Source organism: Archocentrus centrarchus, chromosome 5 (assembly GCF_007364275.1).
Source record: "Archocentrus centrarchus isolate MPI-CPG fArcCen1 chromosome 5, fArcCen1, whole genome shotgun sequence".
In the NCBI taxonomy this organism is placed as follows: Eukaryota; Metazoa; Chordata; class Actinopteri; order Cichliformes; family Cichlidae; genus Archocentrus; species Archocentrus centrarchus.
In genome coordinates, this window is record NC_044350.1 from 35,891,279 (window position 1) to 35,912,718 (window position 21,440).

The 21,440-nt window shown below is 44.4% G+C and overlaps 2 protein-coding genes across 2 annotated transcripts; both read left to right on the forward strand.

Moving 5' to 3' along the window:
- Nucleotides 1-7,509: 7,509 nt before the first annotated feature.
- On the forward strand, nucleotides 7,510-11,250 carry cnbpb (CCHC-type zinc finger, nucleic acid binding protein b). The gene is given in 6 exon segments (XM_030729583.1): nucleotides 7,510-7,670; nucleotides 8,526-8,641; nucleotides 8,847-8,912; nucleotides 8,999-9,063; nucleotides 9,065-9,213; nucleotides 10,471-11,250. Coding segments are annotated over 5 exon segments (501 nt in total). The 5' UTR covers nucleotides 7,510-7,670; nucleotides 8,526-8,538; the 3' UTR covers nucleotides 10,589-11,250.
- A 4,003-nt stretch (nucleotides 11,251-15,253) lies between these two features.
- Nucleotides 15,254-19,868, forward strand: isy1 (ISY1 splicing factor homolog). Its single transcript, XM_030729582.1, is given in 14 exon segments — nucleotides 15,254-15,370; nucleotides 16,150-16,172; nucleotides 16,522-16,573; nucleotides 16,649-16,714; nucleotides 16,795-16,837; nucleotides 16,924-16,983; nucleotides 16,986-17,035; nucleotides 17,495-17,612; nucleotides 17,689-17,699; nucleotides 17,701-17,768; nucleotides 17,770-17,810; nucleotides 18,863-18,978; nucleotides 19,211-19,300; nucleotides 19,673-19,868. Coding segments are annotated over 14 exon segments (849 nt in total). The 5' UTR covers nucleotides 15,254-15,367; the 3' UTR covers nucleotides 19,781-19,868.
- The last annotated feature ends 1,572 nt before the right edge of the window (nucleotides 19,869-21,440 follow it).

Consider the following 21,440-nt stretch of genomic DNA (forward strand, 5'->3'; position numbering starts at 1 on the left):
TTTGTGCGTGTGTGTGCTGTGTTACTTTCAAACTATGCGCCGATTAACAAATAAGGTGGAAAAGAATATATAGTTATTTTGAATTAACGCTACATATAGAGAACACTTACTAACAGTGTTTTAAAAGTGCAAATAAATTGCAGCATATTTAGATTTAACTTGGAGCTGCCAAACGAGTATGAACATATTTTAATGTTTCTGAACAAAATTACCTGAATAGAATGTGGGTTTAAAGTTTCTGCATATTCTTATGTCACTAGAAATTCTTATTTCGTGTCCTTCTGGATGTTGGTAGCAGAGTTGTCTAATTAGCGTAAGATAAGCTAACTGCTCCAGCTGCATTAGTCTTTTGTCCATATAGTCGGTAGAGAGACCGACTGATATACCGTTCACGCAGGCTCGCACACCGACGTAATAGGCTAACTTCCTTTCTTTCCTCGCCGTCTCGATCACCGGCCAAAGTGCCGCTCTGGCTTTCCGATCTATTGGACACAGATCCTCTGTAAAGTGAAGATGGCGCTCCTTCAATAAGCATCTCTGTAGGTTCGGGACGAGAACTGGAGGATGATTCCTCTTGGTCTGTTGTCATTCTCTCTCTTTTTCCTAAGCGGTGAACAGTATCAATCACATCAGGTAGCTTTTGTTTCCCTTCTGGAGAATGGCTTGACAGATCCTGATGGTTTCTTTCTTCACATCTTCTTTGGAGACAGTCTCTGGTACTCCATAAAGTTTCAGGTTCCAACGTCTGGAGTACCGCTCCACATCAATGATCCTTTTCTCTAACTCGAGGAGGGTAGCCCCATCTTTTTTTGCCTTATTTTCAGTCGTGTCGACCCTTTTCTTCACATCTTTAATTTCCTCAAAAGCAAAGTCAACAGATTTTTTGAGCCCCTCAATTTTTAGCGCGTTGTCAATGACCATCTTTTCTACGGTGTCAAAACGGGTGTTGATCAGCTTGGACAGAGTTTTAATTATGTCGGAATTGTTGCCGCTTTTCTCCTCACCTTGTACAATGAGGGCTTTTTTGTTGGCTGGTTCTTTACAAGGGGTCCCTGCTGGCGAGATCGGCAGCGGAGGGAACTCTTCTTCGTTCGGGAATGTCAGAGCTGCAGCATCAGCCATCATGGAGAAGTCGTGTCCCGCAGAAGTCAGGATGTTCCTGGAGGTAGCCGGCGGATTTTTGCTCACCTTAGAGGATCTTTTCCTGTCGAGAGAACACTGGTGCTGTTAAAAAGGGTTGGGATTCTGTTACGAACAATATTAATAAGTGTGTAGCGTTTAGTTGAGGATTTTCCAGTGAATCTAACAAGTTTGGCGCAACAGGTTGAAAAGGAGCGTCTGCTCAAGCCGCCATCTTGGTTGGCCTCTCATTTACACGGTGACACGTGAAATGATGAAAACGATGTAGTTCCCATGCCAGGCCACAAGCTGGCGTTAGTTTTTTCTTTGCAAAGCTTGTTTACGCAGGACGCGCATGAGTGGAGGGACACAGTAGGAAGCCAGAAAATCGTTCATTACTTACAAAACGGCCAGGGGGGCCAAGATGGCAGCGTGATAACACGTAGTTTGTTGAGCTCTCGGCACCAAACTTTAATATAAACTTTACATTTGTAAGCAAAGTTTATTCTAAATATACTCCTGCTTGAACTAAGTCTGACAACCTTTGGAGCCTTAAAAATGCCCAAGTCAGCCAGAAAAAGTGATGCCTGCGGTGAGAAACAAAACCAAGCTAGCATCGCAGCTAACGACCACAACTATAATGGCAGCATGGACTGCACGGTGCTTCCGTCGAATGAAGAGGACTTCCCGCCGCTGCCGATCACCCCAAGTAAGCCTCCTCCTGCCAAGAACCCCACTCTACTCAAATCCCATGACACAGACGTCTTTGGCTCGGACAATGCTGTCCGCACATTATCAAACCTGATCAACTCCAGAAGCGACGCGCTCGAAAGCTTGGTAGACACCATTCGCACTGAGTTAAAAGTGATGAACGAAAAAATGACTCTAATTGAAAAACGAGTGGAGAAGAATGAGGCGTCAGCTTTGAAATGCTTTATACGCATCGCTGACCTGGAAAGCTATGGCAGGCGGTGGAACCTGAGGCTGCAGGGACTTCCAGAGGACGAAAAGGAAAATGTACGTGCGGAAGTCATCAGTATATGTCAACAGGTGCTTCCATCTGAGAAAGAGAAACTTCTCGACGCCATAGATGTAGCTCATCGGCTGGGGAAAAGGCGCCATGACAACCCGAGGCCTCGTTGTGTTATCATCAGGTTTGTGTCCCGGCGGCACAGGGAGGAGCTGTGGAAAGCAGCGAAGCAGTGCCTTTCTACAGTCAAGAGGTCTGCGCTTCACGGAGGACCTGACCATGGAAGAAAGGGAGCACAGACAAAAACTGTGGCCCGAGATTAAGAAAGCAAGAGAGGAAGGGAAGACGGCCTACTTCGTTGGGGGGAGAGGTTTTATCAATGGCGCAGAGATACGGCCATAGTGGTGAAGAGAATCTATTTATCCTAAAGAAGTACGGCAGCTGTTTAACCAATTTTGTCAGGCTCATTTTGTTCTTAGGTTCGTCTGCCTGGAGTATAGTTAGCCACCATTTTCTTTAAAAAAAAAATAAATAAAAAAAATTAAGAAATAATAACGAGGGGGGATTAGAAGTCGTTAACACTGTTTATTCTATCCCTAATAGAGCTGTGTTTTCTAAAAAGAGGGGCTCTATATACATATTTAACTGTTTAAGGCTTTATTATAAATTTAAGGAACTCAAAAGGAAAATGAAGGTTTTACTGAGTTACTGTTCAATCACTTTTCCTGTTTAGTGTAATATAGCATATTGGTGCTGATCTCAACGTTGCACACTAAAACTACTTAAAGTTTACTCGAAGTTTTTTCTTTGTTTACTATTGCTTAATTCTGTTAAGTCTATCTCTAATATCTCTTAATGCTAGGGGTTTGCGTAACAATGTTAAGCGCAAAGCTTTATTTCTTTTTGCCAAGCAGTTCAGAACAGACCTTGTCTATCTACAAGAATCTCACTCTGTGCCAAATGATACCAACTACTGGAAATCGCAGTGGGGTAACTCCATTTGGCTCTCTCATGGCACAGAGCATTCAGCGGGGGTCACTACATTAAAGAACAGGTTTAATGGGGATGTTTTATGTACTAAGTGTGACCCTGCTGGTCATTTCATTTGCCAAACCATACAATGTAACGACCAGATATACATAATATGCAACATGTATGGGTACAATTCAAGACAGGAAAATAACAATCTCATTGCATCTATAGAGGATATACTGCTAAGCTGTTTATCCAAATTTCCAAATGCTAAGTTACTGTTAGGAGGTGACTTTAATATTGTACTTGATAGTGCCATTGATAAATGGCCTCCAAGGTCAACAAATAGAACAAATACAAATTTCACTGCATTCATGGATAAATTTAATCTTGAAGACATATGGAGAGTAAAATATCCTAATAAAAATGCTTTTACATGGAGCAATAAAACAGGGTCCAAGCAATCTAGAATTGATTTTTGGTTAATTTCCCAGGGTTTTAACAAAAATGACTGAGGTGGGCATACACCCCACTCCCCTCACAGATCATAAGGCTATATATGTTAAAATAAAATTATCCGTCTCTCAATTAGGTGCTCTCCATTCAGGATACTGGAAACTTAACAGCTCAGTACTAACGAATGAGGTGGTAAAGAGAGAGGTGATGCGTATGATTTCACACTTTTGGTCTAAAGCCAGAAAAGAGGAACAATTTGGCGTCAACTGGGAGCTTCTGAAGTTCGAGCTTGGTACTTTTTTAAGAAAATTCAGCAGTGATTTAGCCAAATCTAGAAAAATTGAGGAGTTAAATGTGGTGTCAAGGATCACTTGTTTGTCTAGTAAAACCCCAGATACATTGTCAGAGGGTGAAAGACTAGAACTCTCAATTCTGCAAACTAAATTAGACACACTGTATAATCTGAAAGCTAAAGGTGCCTTTGTCAGATCTAGAGCAAGATGGCTGGAGGAGGGAGAACAAAATTCTCACTACTTTTTCAATTTAGAGAAACACCACTCCAAGATTAACAGTCTCAATAAGCTAAATGTGAATGGGGTGCTTACAGATGATCATAAGATAATATCCATATACTGTAGTCAATTTTATGCAGAATTATACAGTTCCAAATTTTGCCAGAGGTCGGCTGATGCCTTTCTGAACTCCGTAACAGCTAAAAACATCTCCGAAGATGAGATGGAGCTGTGTGATGATCCTATTAGACTTGAGGAGGTTATAGATGCAATCAATCAACTAAAAAATAATAAGTCACCTGGCACTGATGGTCTGGTCTCAGAATTTTACAAATCTTTCACGGAAGATCTGGCTCCCTTTCTCTTTGAGGTTTATTTGGAAAGTATAGAAAATGAACAACTTCCTCCAACCATGACGCAAGGACTAACAACACTAATTCCCAAATCCAATAAAGACACTTCCCTGATTGATAATTGGCGCCCAATATCATTACTTAATAATGACTATAAAATATTTGCTTTAATTTTTGCAAGAAGATTGAAAATGGTACTGGGCTCAGTAATTGAAGAAACACAGTCAGGTTTTATGTCTAAAAGACACATAAAAACAATATTAGGCTAGTTATGGACATTATAGATTACTCTGATATTCTAGATGATGATGGATTTATTCTGTTCCTAGATTTCTATAAGGCCTTTGACACAGTGGAGCACCAGTTTATCCTACAGTCTTTGCATAAATTTGGCTTTGGTACTTATTTTTCTTCTGCTATAAAGACACTTTATAAGAACAGCAGCAGCTCTATTAAATTACCAAGTGGCACATCCCCCAGATTCAATCTTTCTAGAGGAATAAGACAGGGCTGTCCTGCCTCCCCCTACCTCTTTCTGTTGGTGGCACAGCTTATGGCATATCATATCAAAAATAGTACTGTGGAAGGCATCTCCCTCCTTGGCAGAGAACTAATTTTAACACAACTTGCAGATGACACAACACTCTTTTTGAGAAATGAAGGCCAGATCCCTGTAGCCATTAATGTAATTCAGGAATTTTCAAAGGCATCTGGTTTGTGCCTCAATCTTAATAAATGTGAACTTATGGCTATCAAGAACTGTACAAAACCTGAACTGTATCGCATTCCCATAAAGGAGGAAGTGCAATACTTAGGAATCTCAATAATAAAAGATCAAAACAAAAGAAGCACCGCAAATTTCAACCCAATTATACAGAAAACCCAAAGTAAATTAAATCAGTGGCTCTTACGAGACTTATCACTGAGAGGAAGAGTTTTGCTCAGCAAAGCAGAAGGAATATCTCGGCTAATATATGCAGCCTTGGCTCTGCATCTCTCTGATGAGACCCTAAAAGTTATTGATAAAATGCTCTTTAACTTTGTCTGGAAAAATAGGAATCACTATTTGAAGAAGTCAGTTGTCATGAATGCATGTGAAAATGGTGGTCTCTATATCCTGGATTTTTACACTTTAAACAATACATTCAAAGTTAATACTTTAAAGCAAATCTTTAGAAACCCAACTTCAATTTGGAATATTATTCCTCTCCATATATTGTCTAAGCTGGGTGGTATTGAGTTTTTTCTTGTTTGTAACTATGACATTGATAAAATCCCTGTTAAGATATCTGCTTTTTATCGCCAGGCCTTTCTCTCATGGTCCCTCATCTACAAGCATAATTTCTCTCCCCACAACTTTCTGATTTGGAATAACAAAGACATCTTATATAAACAGAAATCTCTGTTTTTGGAACACTGGTTTCAGAACAACATCATATGGGTTGACCAGCTATTCAATAGCAAAGGCCTTTTGCTCACCTATGAAGAATTTCTTAGAAAATTTAATATCCCTGTAACTCCTGGAGACTATGCCAGGGTATTTGGAGCCATCCCCTCTGGTGTATGTATGCTTTTTAAGGGCCAAAAGAGACTTGACGTTTATGACCTCACCTGTCTGTCTCCAGCAGACACGCCTGTAGGGAAAATTTGTCTATCTGATCAGCGAAGAAATAACAGAGCTATAAGAACATTATTTCTAGATAACCGCACAACACGACCGGATGTTATTCCATACTGGAATGGGTTTGTGGATGGGATACCATGGAGAAAGGTGTGGCTTCTCCCAAATACATATCTGATTACAAATAAAGTTAAAGAAGTCTCTTTTAAAATTATCCATAAGATATATCCTGCTAAATCTTATGTAAAAAGCAGATTCAAGAAAGATATAGATACTAACTGTAGCTTTTGTGATACATGTCCTGAAACTGTTGTTCACCTGTTTTGGTATTGCCCATTTGTTAATGCATTTTGGCAAGAACTGTGTGACTTTATTCACAGTAACATAGAAAAAAACTTTGTCTTATCGTGGAAGGCAGTACTGTTTGGTCTTGTTAAAAACTGTACACAGAGAAATAACTCTGGCTACTTGATAAACCTTCTGTTGTTAATGTCAAAATATCATATTCATTGTTGCAAATACTCTGGAAGGAAACCACTTTTTATTGCTTTTCACAATGAGGTCAAGCAATACATTCGGACAATCAAAGACTCAGACAAAAAAAGGCACTTCGAACCATTGAGGAATGTACTGCTTTGAATGTTTTCTTATGATCCTGAACCCCCTAGCATTCTCTTTTCTTTTTTGTTAAGTTAATTATCTCCTTGGACTGTGCAGTATGACTATTGTGTGTAGAATTGTTTTTTCTGAAAAAAAAAAAAAAAAAAAAAAACTTACAAAACGGCCAGTGTGAGAGGATTTGTGTGGACTGACGATGAGGTTGGATCACTGCTGCACACAATGCTGAATTACAAAATGGTAAAAGCACAAGAAGCACTTGTGAATCCACGAGTACTGTTTATCAATTTGTGCATGCAGGAAAAACTGTGGCCTTTGCAACCATAGTGCGCATGTGCGAGTCACCCGTTTTCAAATCACCCCGGTTTCAAGCGTTTACACGAGGTGCATTTCTGAAACGCTCCACTCTGGACCCCGTTTCCGAAACACATCGTTTTCACTCCGTTGTCGTGTAAACGGGGCCTTAGTGCCGTAGCTCAGACGCTGTCGGTGTGTTTCTTTCTTTAATAAATGTTTTAATAACAGCAGACTCCTCCCACTGGCCTCCTGTTCTTATCATAGCACAGGTACATTCAGCAGGTGATCTCCTACAGGAAGAGATCTGTTTTATCCTTCAGGTGAAAACAAACTTCCAGCTTCTTTCTCCAAATGCTGAAATACCGTCACAGTCACAATGTTTGAGTTTCACTAGAAGGACCTCTGTGTGTGTGTGTGTGTGTGTGTGTGTGTGTGTGTGTGTGTGTTTCTGTATTTGTGGTGTGTGTTTTCTGTATTTGCGTGTGTGTGTGTTTTTCTGTATTTGTGTGTGTGTGTGTGTGTGTGTGTTTTTCTGTATTTGCGTGTGTGTGTGTGTGTGTGTTTTTCTGTATTTGTGTGTGTGTGTGTTGTTTTTCTGTATTTGTGTGTGTGTGTTTTTCTGTATTTGTGTGTGTGTTTTTCTGTATTTGTGTGTGTGTTTCTGTATTTGTGTGTGTGTGTCGGGGCCGTGTGCAGACCGCGTGTGGCGCAGAGCAGGATCCAAACAAACCTCCACCGTTTCGGGGTCTGAGGTGAGTTGGAGCTCCGGCGGCTCGATCTGCTCTTTCCCCGCCGCAGAGGGCTCGCTGCCGCCGGCCAGCGGCGCCGCTCCGTCCCGGAGAAGAGGCGCTGCGGAGCGGATGGTGTCCTTGTTTACTCTGCTGTGGAACATATGCTAACCCGTTAGCAGGCTAGCTGCCATGACAGACTGTTTCAGGCCCCCCCCGCTCCGCACTCACAGCGGCGGGGAGCGCCGAGAAGAGCCGGAGCGGGACCCGTGCACCGACAGAGCCGGAGCCGGTCATCCTCCCTGGGCGTTCCGGCTGCTGAGCGCACAGAGGGGCCTGTTAACGGCGTTGGGCCGCGGTGAGCCCCGGGGGGCGATGCAGGTTACCACAGTTAGCCAGTTATTTGGAAAGGAGGACCCGGGAGGACCGGTGTGGGCTTCACCTTACCGCATCAGGAAGCTGATTGATCAGGGCTGCTCTAAACCTGTGGCTTAGTAAAATAGTCGGGAAGAGGTTCTCGTTGGTTCTGAGTCATTGATCTCGATGGAGACTGAGGAAACTCCTCAGAGGGTCAAAATCTGGTCTCACCTGGGGTCCTCTTTGTGCGCATTAAAAGCAGCTTCCACGGGTGTCCTTAGACAGCAGGAAGTCTCATGTGAGGAGCGCTGAGGGGTCAGAGGTCAGAGTGAAGCTGATGGGACGCTGCTGCTCCACCTGTGTGGGTGGGGCCAGGCTTGAGGAGGATTCGTCTCAGGTGTTCCAGGATTGTTCTGGGTTCCTTTTTAATCTTCTTCTGTGGTTTTTATTCTGCACCTTCATGACGATGATTAAATCTGAATCTCCTCTGTCTCCTGTCTGTGGCTCCGTCCGTGGCTCCAGCGTGGTCGTGGTGATGAGCAGTAATGAGTGCTTCGGCTGCGGCCGGACGGGCCACTGGGTGAAGAACTGTCCGAGCGGCGGCCGTGGGCGAGGGAAGGGTCGCGGCAGAGGAAAAGGTGACACCCACTGAGACACCCCATCATACATATTTCCACAGTGGGGGTGGGGGGGATTAAATAGCTTTATTAGTAGTTTTTACAGGTTCAGCTTCTGCAGAGGTGCTTTTTGTGAAGGAACAGGAAGCCCTGTAGAGAACAGCTGTTTATCTCTTTGTGCTGACCACGTGACACACCTGTTCACACGTGTCGTGTTGTTTTGCAGACCTGTTCTGTTACCGCTGCGGCGAGCTCGGACACGTGGCCAGAGACTGCGAGCGGACTGAGGACGGTGAGGACACACACTTACATGCAGCACAGCTTAATGACGGCGCCCCGCTTTAAAGACAGGTGAGCACAGGTGTGGTTTTCCTGCAGCCTGCTACAACTGTGGCCGAGGAGGGCACATCTCCCGAGACTGCAAGGAGCCGAAGAAGGAGCGCCGAAAGACAGCTGTGCGAACAGCTGTGCTACAACTGCGGCAAGGCCGGTCACATGGCACGTGACTGTAACCACGCCCACGAGCAGAAGTGCTATTCCTGCGGCGGCTTTGGACACATCCAGAAGTGCTGCGAGAAGGTCAAGTGCTACAGGTAAACTAACACTACAGGTAAATCTGCAGGTACAGGTAAACGTGTTCAGGGCCCTGATCCAGGAAGCAGCTTCAACAAACTCTGAGCTTCCTGTTCCAGAACAGCTGATCACAGTTGGTCCAATCAGCTCTGCTTATGTTCTGACAGACAGCTCTGATCCCAGGAATCACCATGGCAATGGGAAAACAAAGAGCAGCACTTCCATCTGCCTCCAGAGCAGCAGGAACATGACGATCCTGACGTCAAAGGCAGGAGGAACCGGCCTGCTGCTGGACTCTGATTGGATGACTCAGCTGTGAGCTGCCAGGACAGGAAGTGGTTTACTGAGGACACTGATGTCAGAGACCCAGAGAGCAGCAAACTCCGGGTCAGTTTGATCCAGTAAAAACTGTGTGCAGCAGTTTATGAGCATTTCAGTGATTCAGTAACTCTGATGGGCTGAAACAGCCTCGCTTTATCCAGGATTTCTGTCATAAACTCTGCTTTCATGTTCCACTGAGTGTTTCTAATGTGATTTAATGTCAGCGTCCCTGATGGATGACGGCTCTCTCAGCTCCTGTTAAAGGTCAGAGGTCAGTTTGAGCCCTGTCCATGCTGCTCACATACATCAGAGACATTTCAGGATCATTTTGGGATGACGAGACGTCAGGAACGCAGATCGAGTCGGGACAGGATAAGCTGCGCTGAACAGATCCAACATGGGATCCGGACGGTGGATCCGGGCCCGTCCGGTCTGAATCCATGATCTTTACCTGTTTTGGAGCAGTCCTGCTGCTTCCAGAGTCTGTGAGCCCTTCAGGTGGATCCGGGCTCATCATTTAATCTGTGAGCATGAATGTAATCAGATTACAGTCAGCTGCATTGTTGCTCACAGAGTCTCACAGTTACAAAGATGGAGACAGATCTGAGTGTGAGCTAATAATCAATCACTGATGGAATCTGTCCTCATGTATTGATGACTGATTTTAAAGCTTTCATGTAACAAAAGTCTGATTTCAGTGTTCGGATTCTCTGCGCTCTCACAGCGATTTTATGAACAAGCTCATGAAACCGAGGGTCATTCAGCTGGTTCAGGTGCAGGAGGAGGGGGAGGAGTCAGAAGGAACACCTGCCCATGAGCCCTCGTTCTGGAACAGAAAAGCTGGAGTTTGATCTCAGGGTTAAAAAAACTGAGAGTTGTAGCTGAAGCTGGTTCCTGAAACAGGTGCAGGTAAACACACGCAGGTAAACAGGGTAACTTGTCTGTATGCTCTGCAGGTGCGGGGAGATTGGCCATGTTGCGGTGCACTGCAGCAAGGCGTCCGAGCTGAACTGCTATAACTGCGGGAAGTCGGGTCACCTGGCGAAAGAGTGCACCATCGAAGCCACCGCTTAGCTGACCTCTGACCCCACCCCAACCTCTTCTTTCTCTCTCTGTTTGTTCCCTCTGATTCTTCTCTTGTCATTGGTCCAGAGGCCTGTCAGTCAGCCTCGTAACAGCCAATCAGAGCAGGCGGAGGGAGGTGGAGGGGCGGACTCTAAGAAACAACTTTCTTCTTCTGTGTTTTAGTTTGGTAGCGGTGTTATGATGTACAGAGCTTTGTTTAAATCTTTTCTGCCAGCCAATTGGCTGAGAGAGTGATGTAAAAAAAAATAAGCCCCTCCCCTCTGCCCTGTGGTTGAGGCTATAACAGAGGGATGGAAGTTTGTATCTTCCAAAGTTTATTTTTATTTTTGGACAACATCGAGTTTGAGCGTGATTGGCCCCACCTCCAGGAAACAGCCAATCATCTCACAGGATGAATGAGCCAATCGGGACGGGTTGCAGCAGACATTTTCCAGGTGTGTTTTTGTTGCGATTCGGGGAGCAACACGCCAACAAAAACCAACAATAAAATGACAAAAACGAGATTTCAGCTGCAAGAAGTCTGGCCGAATAAAATGAGAAAACCTTATTTTTGTACATTTGATCTGTGAGCTGCTGTAAAGGTGTCGTTTGGTCTGACTCAGACTGTACGTTTTACCTGACAATAAAAAGGTGAGGAGGATGAGGGCGGAGCCTGCTGTGGCTGTCTCTTCTTTCCACACAGACACACACAAACAGGTAACCCTCACCCCGTTCCCCGGAGAACGACTCATCGAATCAGAGGAAATGAGATGTGAAAAACCGATCACAGCTGTGACCCTCAGGTGAAACTCTGCTTTTCAAACGTGCCAGAGCACCCCACATAGAGCCAAAGGTTCAGAGCACACCTGAAAGCATCCTCTGTGTACAGCTTCTGAAGGCTGACCTGTCTCCTGTGATGCGTTTCAGCTCCTCGCCATCAGACATGTTCCACTATCAGCAGGACGGCGAGGAACCATCTGAGGTTCCTTTTTCAGTGCAGAAAGGTTCCTCCCAGAAGTACTTAGGTGCTAGTGGTTTAATTACTGTAGTTATTACTATTATTACGCGACTGATTTGCATCCCGATTAAAATGCGTATAAATGATGATACAGGAGATCAGCTCATCTCCACACCGGAGCTTCGATGAGAGATCACAGAAAGTGCAGGTGAATAATAGATTCATTATTTAACATCAGACACAGTAGAGTCATTATTTAGTTTTATTAATGAGAGTGCATACAGGAAATGAATGAAGCAGGTTACAGTGACAGAAAACACATGAATACATGTTTCAAATATTACACGAGACAAAATTCACAGTCATGTGATTTCTGTTTAATTTTGCATAAATGACCGCAAACACACACATTTCATTCATCAGTGTTTATGCAGTAAGAACTCCCAAAGCCACACCTGGACTTTATTCTGGCTAACAAAAAATAATAAATAAAAAAGAACCTGCAGCGCTGCTCATCAGCTGTTCGCTGTCTGAGCTTCCTGAGATTTAAACTGTTCAAAATGCTGAAACTGAAATGGTCCCATTTTATATGTATCATAGATTATAGATCAGAACCGATCATCTAAACCAGAAAACTGGTGTCCAAGCTGCAACTCAAACCCAGCGTCTGTCTTGAGGTTTCTTTCTCAAAGGTGATAAATGTCTGCTTGGGTGTGTGTGTGTGTGTGTGTGTGTGTGTGTGTGTGTGTGTGTGTGTGTGTGTGTGTGTGTGTGTGTGTGTGAGTGTGTGAGAGAGAGAGTCATAACCAGCAGAAATTTTGCTCTCATAATGTGATACAAATGCTTGATCCCAGAATCAGACTGGAATCAGAGAAAACTGCTCCTGTTTCCTGAGGATGGGGTCACGATGGGGGTTCGGTCTATTTTAATGGACTGTGAAAATGTGACTGCTTCTAACGCTGCTCTTGAAATAATGATTTGCTGCCTTTGATCTGCAGATCATCTTTAAAAAAGTCTTTTTTTCAGAAAAGACAAAAAACTGAACCAAACATGATGATTTAGGCAAAAATAAAACTTTGGTTAAAATATGACTGAGGCCATCATTGTGTTAGATTGTTGTATTTGTTCTGTTTGCAGGTCTCTGTATGAATCTCAGACTTTTAGCTACTGAAATACAGGAGAAATAAATAAGTCACACATGAAGAGCAGAGACCAACCCAGACCCAGCTGACCTCTGACCTCTGTAATCATCAGAACTGACCTCTGTACAATCTTTGCTCTGATTTCCTGTTTAGATGACAGGAGTCACAGTTTGAGAGGAAGCGTGTTTCTCCGACCTCTCTGAGTCTCCTCGTGGTGGCTTCTTGCTCCAGCCTCTGACGGGGACGGTCGCATTCTATCTCTCTCCTGCCCTCCCTATCTTTCTGCTTGCTGCTTTGCTGTGAGAGCGTCTCTTGCACACTGTTCGAATAAGAATAAGATTGAGAGCAATATGGATTTGGCAAACTGGGCCTTCAAGACCATGGATCGAATTTTTTCCACTATGAGATCTGGGAAAGGGGAGCCTGCGTGTCCGAGTGGAACAGACCCGGTTGGATACGTCATCGATTCTTGGAGCTCGTGGAGACCTGTGTGCTTCTCGGCCCTAGAGGTGGAAGACGTGGAAGACGCTTACATATTTGGCTATCTGGTAGCGGTATCTTTTCTGTTTGGGCTGGAGGATACCTGATTTACCGAGAAATCAAGAAAACCTGGACGGCAGTTCGACATCTGCAGAGGCTGCCGACCCAGGTGGATGGGCTGACCAGAATGGTACAGACTCAGACTCAAAGCCTGATGAACCTGAGCCGTAGACTTGGGGAGTAGCAGGTGAGAGGGGTTCGATCTGGAGATAAGGTACGGTTCTGCACAGTGAGGACGGTAACTAATGAATTTGGATTATTGGATTTATTGAATGGTTTCCCAGTGAGACTGAAGGCTGTTGAAAAAACAAGCAGCCTGTTCCAAAACAACACCTGCATTATCAGAATTCGGCTCCCTAGCCGGCCTTGGCTGGCAATCATATCTCTCCAGAGCTATGTAAGGCCCGCATCCCCCTCAGCCCTCTCTGTGATTTGTGAAGCTGGATCTGGTGTACCAAGGCCGCTGATGAACTTCCATCACTATCAGCGAACTGTTTGGCTGGGAGCTGGCATCTGGGCTCCACAATGCCCCCACCCTCTCGTCTCCGTCTGCATCCCCTCCTGACCCTGACCCTACCCACCATACTGCTATCCCGGCTTTATATGTGCAATATGCTTTTGCTGAGGTGTTTTTTGGAACCTCGTAAGGTGTTCTTTATGAACACAGTATGAGATGATTTTTTGAACCTAACTATCCCAATGTATCTCTTTCTGTCTTTCTGCTAAAGGTAGCGCCGTTGAGAAACGGCTGCATGACCTCAGACATCTGTCCCCCCCTGTCTGTGTTATGTTTATGCTTGTTTTGGATGGATGTTCTGTTAACTGCAATTTCCCCATTTGTGGGACTAATAAAGGCATTCTTGATTCTTGATTCTTGATTCATCACTGAAGCTGCTTGTAGCTGCTCTTTGAGCTGCTTTCACTGCAGAACCTGATGGTGGGAATCAAACCGACGCCTCCACTCAGAGGTTAGACCGACACAGGTCACACACCTGGAAATCAGGTTTGGTAGCGTGTGTGCTGACGTTTCATGAAACTTGCTTGTTATTCAGGAATAAGAGCACTTCCTGTTTGGAGCTGTTTGTGCGCAGTTAATTCTGTTACTGTTTATATCAAAGTTAATATTTTATGCTGTTCCCTTCACCAAGGAGGTTGTGGTTTTTTTGGAAGTGTGTGTGTCTGTCTTGGGGTGCAGAGGTCATGTTAACAATCCATTAAAACATTAAAATTTCCCTGACATCCACCACCGAGGTCTCCAAGGTCAGCTTCATTGATCGGTCCAAAATGGGCAAAAAGCCTCAAACTGAGAAAACATGATTCTTACAGGTGTGGTGTGTGTCATCAGCATATAGAAAGTACAGTATAAAGGTTTAAAATATCATATCACATTTGACCTCTGATATCGAGCTGTTTAAAACTGTTTCTTACTTTGTACTGACAGCACATTATAGACATACAGGGAATGATATACGAGGATCCTAAATATCAGGTTACATTTGACCTCTGACCTAGTCTTCAAGGTCAAATGAGGTCAAACCTTCATAAGTTGTCTTTTATCTTTAGAACGGCTTCAGATTCTGCTGCCTTTGTTTGTGTTGGGAGCGTTTAGGAAATGATACAGGTTTATGGGGATCCTAAAACTCACATTATAGTTTGCATCCCGATATCACCTTTGACCTCTGACCTCACTTTTATGTTTCATATCTGCCTAACCTTCAGGTTGACCCCAAACTCTGTTTTATCTTCAAAGTGGCAGGAGATAATAAAATAAAAATAATAAAAATAATTAGACTCAGAATCATGTCAAGTGTATTAAAATGTGGGCGAATAAGAAAAGCTGCACTTTGTTTTCACTGCGGTTCAAACTTCTTACAGTCCGATTAAAAGAACAAAGAAAACTAAATAAAAAAAATATAAAAATGTTCCTCAGAAGGGAGCTGCCGCTGCGGGGGGTCGCTGATGATGTTGTTGTAGCGGGCCGCTCGTCCTGCAGGGGGCAGTAGTGCAGACATGCAGCCGTCAGTGAGCCGGATGGGTCTGGGGAAGTGGGTGACGTGTTTCCTGTTCCTGTGCGTGCTCTGGTCGCGGTGAGCGGAGTTTAGATGGTCCGTTCTCTGGTTGTTGGATTAGAAGTTAAAAGCAGCGGAGATGGTGAGAACACGTTTCTGCTTTTAATCGGCTGTTTCGCTGACGTCACCGCTGCGGTCACGTTAATCAGTATTTAATATTAATCAGTAAACGCGTTCGGAGTCGTTTAGCTCATACACTGATGATCGCACCTCAGTCAGGCCACAGCGTTCACTCAGTTTCTCTGAGCTAAAATATGCAGATTTTTGAATGGAGTCTGGTGGGAGCTGCTGCCGCGCTTTGAGCGGTCAGACAGTGTGAACAAGCAGAACAGCACGTCTGCTCTGAAACACCTGGCCGTGCTGTTCACCTGGCTGTACTGAAAATGAATGAGCTTAGTTTGATTAAACCCCACCCCTGTTTTTAATCATGTTGATGTAGATCAGGGATCCTCACATCCAGTTCTCGAGAGTGAGTGTTCTGCAGGTGTTAGATGTGTCACTGCTTCAACACACCTGAGTCAAATATAGAAGTCATTAGCAGGACCTGCTAGTCCCGCTCCTTCCTGTCTCCTGTCGACTCACCTGTAGCTCGCTGCGTGTCAGTCTTTGTTCTTCTGGCGGTCAGTCAGGCTCCTCCTCCATGTGGGAGTGCAGCTTGTGGTGGTGGCCCTGGTTCAGTTCTGGAGGTGGAGAACTGGTTCCTCCAGGTTCCAGCATTCCAGAACCTGGAGGTACCAGGCAGACCAACATGGAGAGGCTGAGAGGAGGAGGTGTTTTCACCTCGTGTACATGATATAATGGATTCTTCTGTGAGCACCCACGTTTGCAGATGTTTCTCACTTTGATGTTCTCTGTGTGCAGGCGAGGAACGCCGAGAAGGCCATGTGAGTACTTCCTGTCAGGACTGCTGAAGACGAGCGGAGTCTGACAATTCTTTTCCTGTCCTCTTCCCGTTGTCCTTCTCTTGTCCTCCTCCTCTTCCCGTCCTCCACCTCCTCCTCTTCCCGTTCTCCTCCTATTCCTGTCCTCCACCTCCTCCTCTTCCCGTTCTCTCCTCCTTCCTGTCCTCATCCTCCTCCTCTTCCTGTCCTCCACCTCCTCCTTCCTGTCCTCCTCCTTCCTATCCTCCTCCTCCTCCTTCCTGTCCTCCACCTCCTCCTCTTCCTGTTCTTCTCCTCCTTCCTGTCCTCCTCCTCTGTGTGAGTAATCATGTCCCTCTGCTTTGTCTCTTAGGACGGCCCTGGCCCGGTTCAGACAGGCGCAGCTCGAGGAAGGAAAAGTCAAGGTGAGTTTTCTGCTGTCAGATAAACACCTGTCTGTCTCTCACCTGTCTGCCTCTCACCTGTCTGTTCGTCTGTAGGAAAGGAGACCTTTCTTGGCCTCAGAGTGCAGTGAACTTCCTAAAGCTGAAAAATGTAGACGACAGGTACTTGCACTGCAGTTCTAATGCAGTATCAGTAGTAGCTGTATTACAGGTGATAGTGACCTGACCTGTGACTGTTTCAGATCATCAGTGAGATCTCAAAGAAAGTTGCTCAGATCCAGAACGGTGAGTCCAAACGTCTTCATCCTCTACCTTTCTTTGTCTCCCACCTGTCTGACTCGCGTCCTTTTACCTGTGTCTCACCTGTCCAGCTGGTCTGGGGGAGTTCAGGATTCGGGATCTCAACGATGAGATCAACAAGCTTCTGAGAGAGAAGGTCACTGGGAGGTTCGCATCAGAGAGCTCGGAGGACCCGACTATGCGGTAAGGGACGCCCGACAGGACAAACACACTGATAACACAACAGCAGCAGCTGTTTTACTGCAGTGCCTGCACAAGCGCAAAGAGCGGAGCGTTATAAGAATGGTGAGCTCACGTGGAGCAGAAGGAAATGTTTTTCTAGCGTCCAAAAGTAGCTTTTCTCCCTGTAAGCACCATTAAACCTTTACTGGGAAACAGCTGGAGGGCCTTCATCAACCAGGTGATCAGTAAGTGAAGAAAAGAGAACTTTGTAGCTGTTTGTTTCACACAGGGGAAAAACTGCAGTACGGTACAATAGTTGCAACCCTAAACCATAGTAACTCCTGATAAAAACAGTTACTGTGGTGAGTCATGTGACCCTGAATATTTTTCTGTGTATTGGTGATGTGCTGTGGTTGATCCCGACTTGTTATTGATCGATCAGAGTGATCAAACTCAGCTGATGGCATGTTTGTGTCACAGCGCATCGGGCCGAAGATGTTGGACCACGAGGGGAAGGAGGTCCCCGGAAACCGTGGCTACAAATACTTTGGAGCAGCCAGAGACCTGCCGGGAGTCCGAGAGCTCTTCGAGAAGGAGCGTACGTATCAACCTCACTTCCTGTTTGATGTCACAGTGTCACACAATTGGTCCTCACAGAACATGTGATCTCCCAGCTGCCCCGGCGCGCGAGGAAGACGAGGGCGGAACTGATGAAAGATGTGGATGCAGAGTATTATGGCTACAGAGACGAGGAACGGTGTACTACTTCCTCTGGAGGCACAGTACGAGAAACAAGGTGGGATTAAGCATAATCCAGTCAGATTATAAAATAATCTGGTGGTTTTAAGAGGCAACGCAGTGAGATTATAATACAATGAAGTGGCTTATTAGATAATCCATTGAGATTATCTAATAAAGACCAGTGAGATTATAGTAGAATGCAGTTAGATAAAATATATTGGGATAATAATAATTCAGTCAGCTCAGGGGTCGGCAACCTGTGGCTCGGCTCTTTCAGGCTTATGCTGCGGCTCGTGGAAGTAAATTATAAGTATCCAATTGAAGTGCATTTTATTTTTGTCGGTTCGTTTTTTGTTGTAGTTCTAAATTGGAACATTATTGTGATCTTGAAATATTAAAATAAAATCATTTTATTTATTTATTTATTTTCGTTTCTCAATATATGCGTCACTCGCGGTAGCCGCTACCAGCTTCCGGTAGTATTTGCGACTCTTAGTGTTTTTTTTTCCGTGGAAACCGGGTTCAAATGGCTCTTTGAGTGTTAAAGGTTGCCGACCCCTGAGTCAGGTGATAATTTATTAATATGGTGAGATTGTAACATAAACCTGTCTGTTTATAATTTATTGGCATGAGATTATTTTTCTTCCATTGATAGTATAATTATGTAAGTTCATTATATAATCCAGTGAAGTTATATAATAGATTATATTTGCAGCAGATTCTAACATAATCCAGTGAGATTATGACACGCAGTGACATCATCACACAATTCTGTCAGATTATAATATGCACCGACATTTTATGATTCTGTCATGCTATAATCACTGATGTTACAATTTAATGCATTCAGATTATAATCTAGTACATTTGAAACTGAGTTTCTAATCCAGTGAGATTATCTGCACCATACTAAAATTATAATGCAGTGAAATCATCAAATAAGTAATCCTTTTATGATGCAGTGGGATTATAGGACAGTTAGTTTGAAGCTCGGTGGATTTGCAGGATGAGCTGCTGTCTATGAGAGAGAGGTCTGACCTCAGGGTGTGTGGTGTGTGTGTGTGTGTGTGTGTGTGTGTGTGTGTGTGTGTGTGTGTGTGTGTGTAGCTGTGTTGGAGGTGGTGCAGAGGTGGAAAACGGAGAAAGAATCTCGAGTGTCTGGAGACAAACAGCAGGAAGAGGAGGAAGAGGAGGAGAGCATCTACACCGTCCACAACGAAGAGGTGAACTTTCTCTCTATCTGCTGCACGCTCAGCCAATCAGCTTGTGTCAGCTGACCTCAGCACACCTGAGGGCTGCACAGTTCACACTCAGAAACAGAGTCTGATCTGAACCGTGTGATTCTGCAGGTCTTTCAGGTCACTGATGAAGCTACAGAATGTGAAACCTAAACAAATGAATACAGACTCAGGTGTTTCCAGGTTTTTGAACACTTTTCAAAATCTGTCTGTGCAGCTTGATGATGAGGAGAACCAGGAGGAGCAGGAGGGAGAGGAGGGAGGAGTCGCCTTCATTGCACATGTACCTGTTCCCTCTCAGAAAGAGGTGAGGCACACACATACACGTTTTCCTGTAATGTGAGGACTGTGATTGCCATAATTAATTCCAAGAACCTGAAGTTTGATTTGAATCTTAATTTCAAACCTGCTCTAAACTCTGTCCTCTGACGAAGAAGGCGCAGAACATAAAGCTGTTACAGCTGCTACGAGTCCTCACAGGGCTGAGGTTCCTTTCTAATGTTCCTGCGGTGAATCTGTGTGAAGCTACAGTGTGGCCTACGCCACTGCACAGCGTACCTGTGCATCATGGTTACATTTCCCAGAAGGTGTATGTCAGGTTACGGCATAAGGTTTCTGAAGGGTTTGTTCTTGTGAAGTAATGTAATTCCAGTGTAACCTGTCGGTCTGTCTGTCTCAGGTGGAGGAGGCTTTGGTCAGGAGGAAGAAGATGGAGTTGTTGCAGCGTTACGCCAGCGAGACTCTTCAGGCTCAGAGTCAAGAGGCCAGAACTCTGCTGGGACTCTGACCGACTGCCCCGCTTACACCCGTCTGTCTGCTGTTGTAAATAAAGGCTCATTTTGTATGGTTTCTTATTAAAAACTTCCTGCACTGCAGTTTGGTAGCTTTTACTGATCTGAAGTTTTAACCCTTACCAGAGCCTCAGGTCTGCCTCCTGCTGGGTAGCAGTTTGTTAAACAGGTTTGGTTTCTCATACGTCAGCAGGCTGATGAGCCCAGTCTTTGCTTTTTTCACACAGTGGTGAAACTGCAGACAACCAGAAGCTTTCACATCCTTAAAGTTCCTGGACCAAATGTTCCTTGGGTTATAAAATGTTTTCAGAAAGAGCATCACTTTTAACTTTGCTGATATTTATATAGCATCAAATCACAACAAACAGTCACCTCAAGGTGCTTTAGATTGTAAGGTAAAGACCCTCCAATAATACTGAGAAAACCCAACAGTCAAAACGACGCCCTATGAGCAGCACTTGGTGACAGTGAGAAGGTAAAACTCCCTTTAACAGGAAGAAACCTCCATCAGAACCAGGCTCAGGGAGGAGGGGGGGGTCATCTGCTGAGACTGTTTGGGCTGAGGGGAGAGAGCCAGAGATTAATAACTAATGATTAAATACAGAGTGGGGTATAAACAGTAAAAAGAGGTGAATGAAAAGAAACAGTGCATTATGGGAACCCCCAGCAGCCTAGGCCTATAGCAGCATAACTAAGGGAGGGTTCAGGATTACCTGATCCAGCCCTAACTATAAGCTTGATCATAAAGGAAAGTTTTAAGCCTAATCTTAAAAATAGAGAGGGTGTCTGTCTCCTGAATCCAAGCTGGAAGCTGGTTCCACAGAAGAGGGGCCTGAAAGCTGAAGGCTCTGCCTCCCATTCTACTCTTAAGTATCCTAGGAACCACAAGTAAGCCAGCAGTCTGAGAGAGAAGTGCTCTGTTGGGGTGATATGGTACTATGAGGTCTTTGAGATAAGATGGGGCCTGATTATTGAAGACCAGAGATGGCAAAAGTACATGTATTCTGTATTTAACCCTTTCATGGCTGAATTAAGAGAACCTCAGTCAAGATTTTTTCATGAGTGTTTTTATTCCTCTTTAGGGATGGAAAACAATGCAACTGAAATTTTGTTTATGAACCTTTTTTTCATAGATTTACAAACTTGTACACCCAGCTGGACACCATGTGTTTGACCTTTGAATCAGAGAAATATGTGTTTAACAAACAGAAAATGATACTGCATCCTTAGATCCACTGTCACTACTGCTAGTGTTGACTAATCCCGATCCCATTAATTACATTCACATAACAAAGAAACTACCCATGACTGGCCAGTAGGTGGCAGTGTATACGATGATGCACAAGCATCCACTGGCTTGGCTGATATGCAACTATAACAACAAAACAAATGCATATAGAAGAGAACAGCTTTTGACTAACTCCAATGTAGTGACTACTATACATGAAAGGGTTAAGTAGAAGTACAGATACCTGAAAATTCTACTTAAGTACAGTAACAAAGTATTTGTACTGTTCAAGACCTTGTAGGTGAGGAGAAGGATTTTAAATTCTATTGTAGATTTAACAGGGAGCCAATGAAGAGAAGCCAATATGGGAGAAATCTGCTCTCTCTTTCTAGTCCCTGTCAGTACTCTGCCGGAGCTGTAGGCTTTAA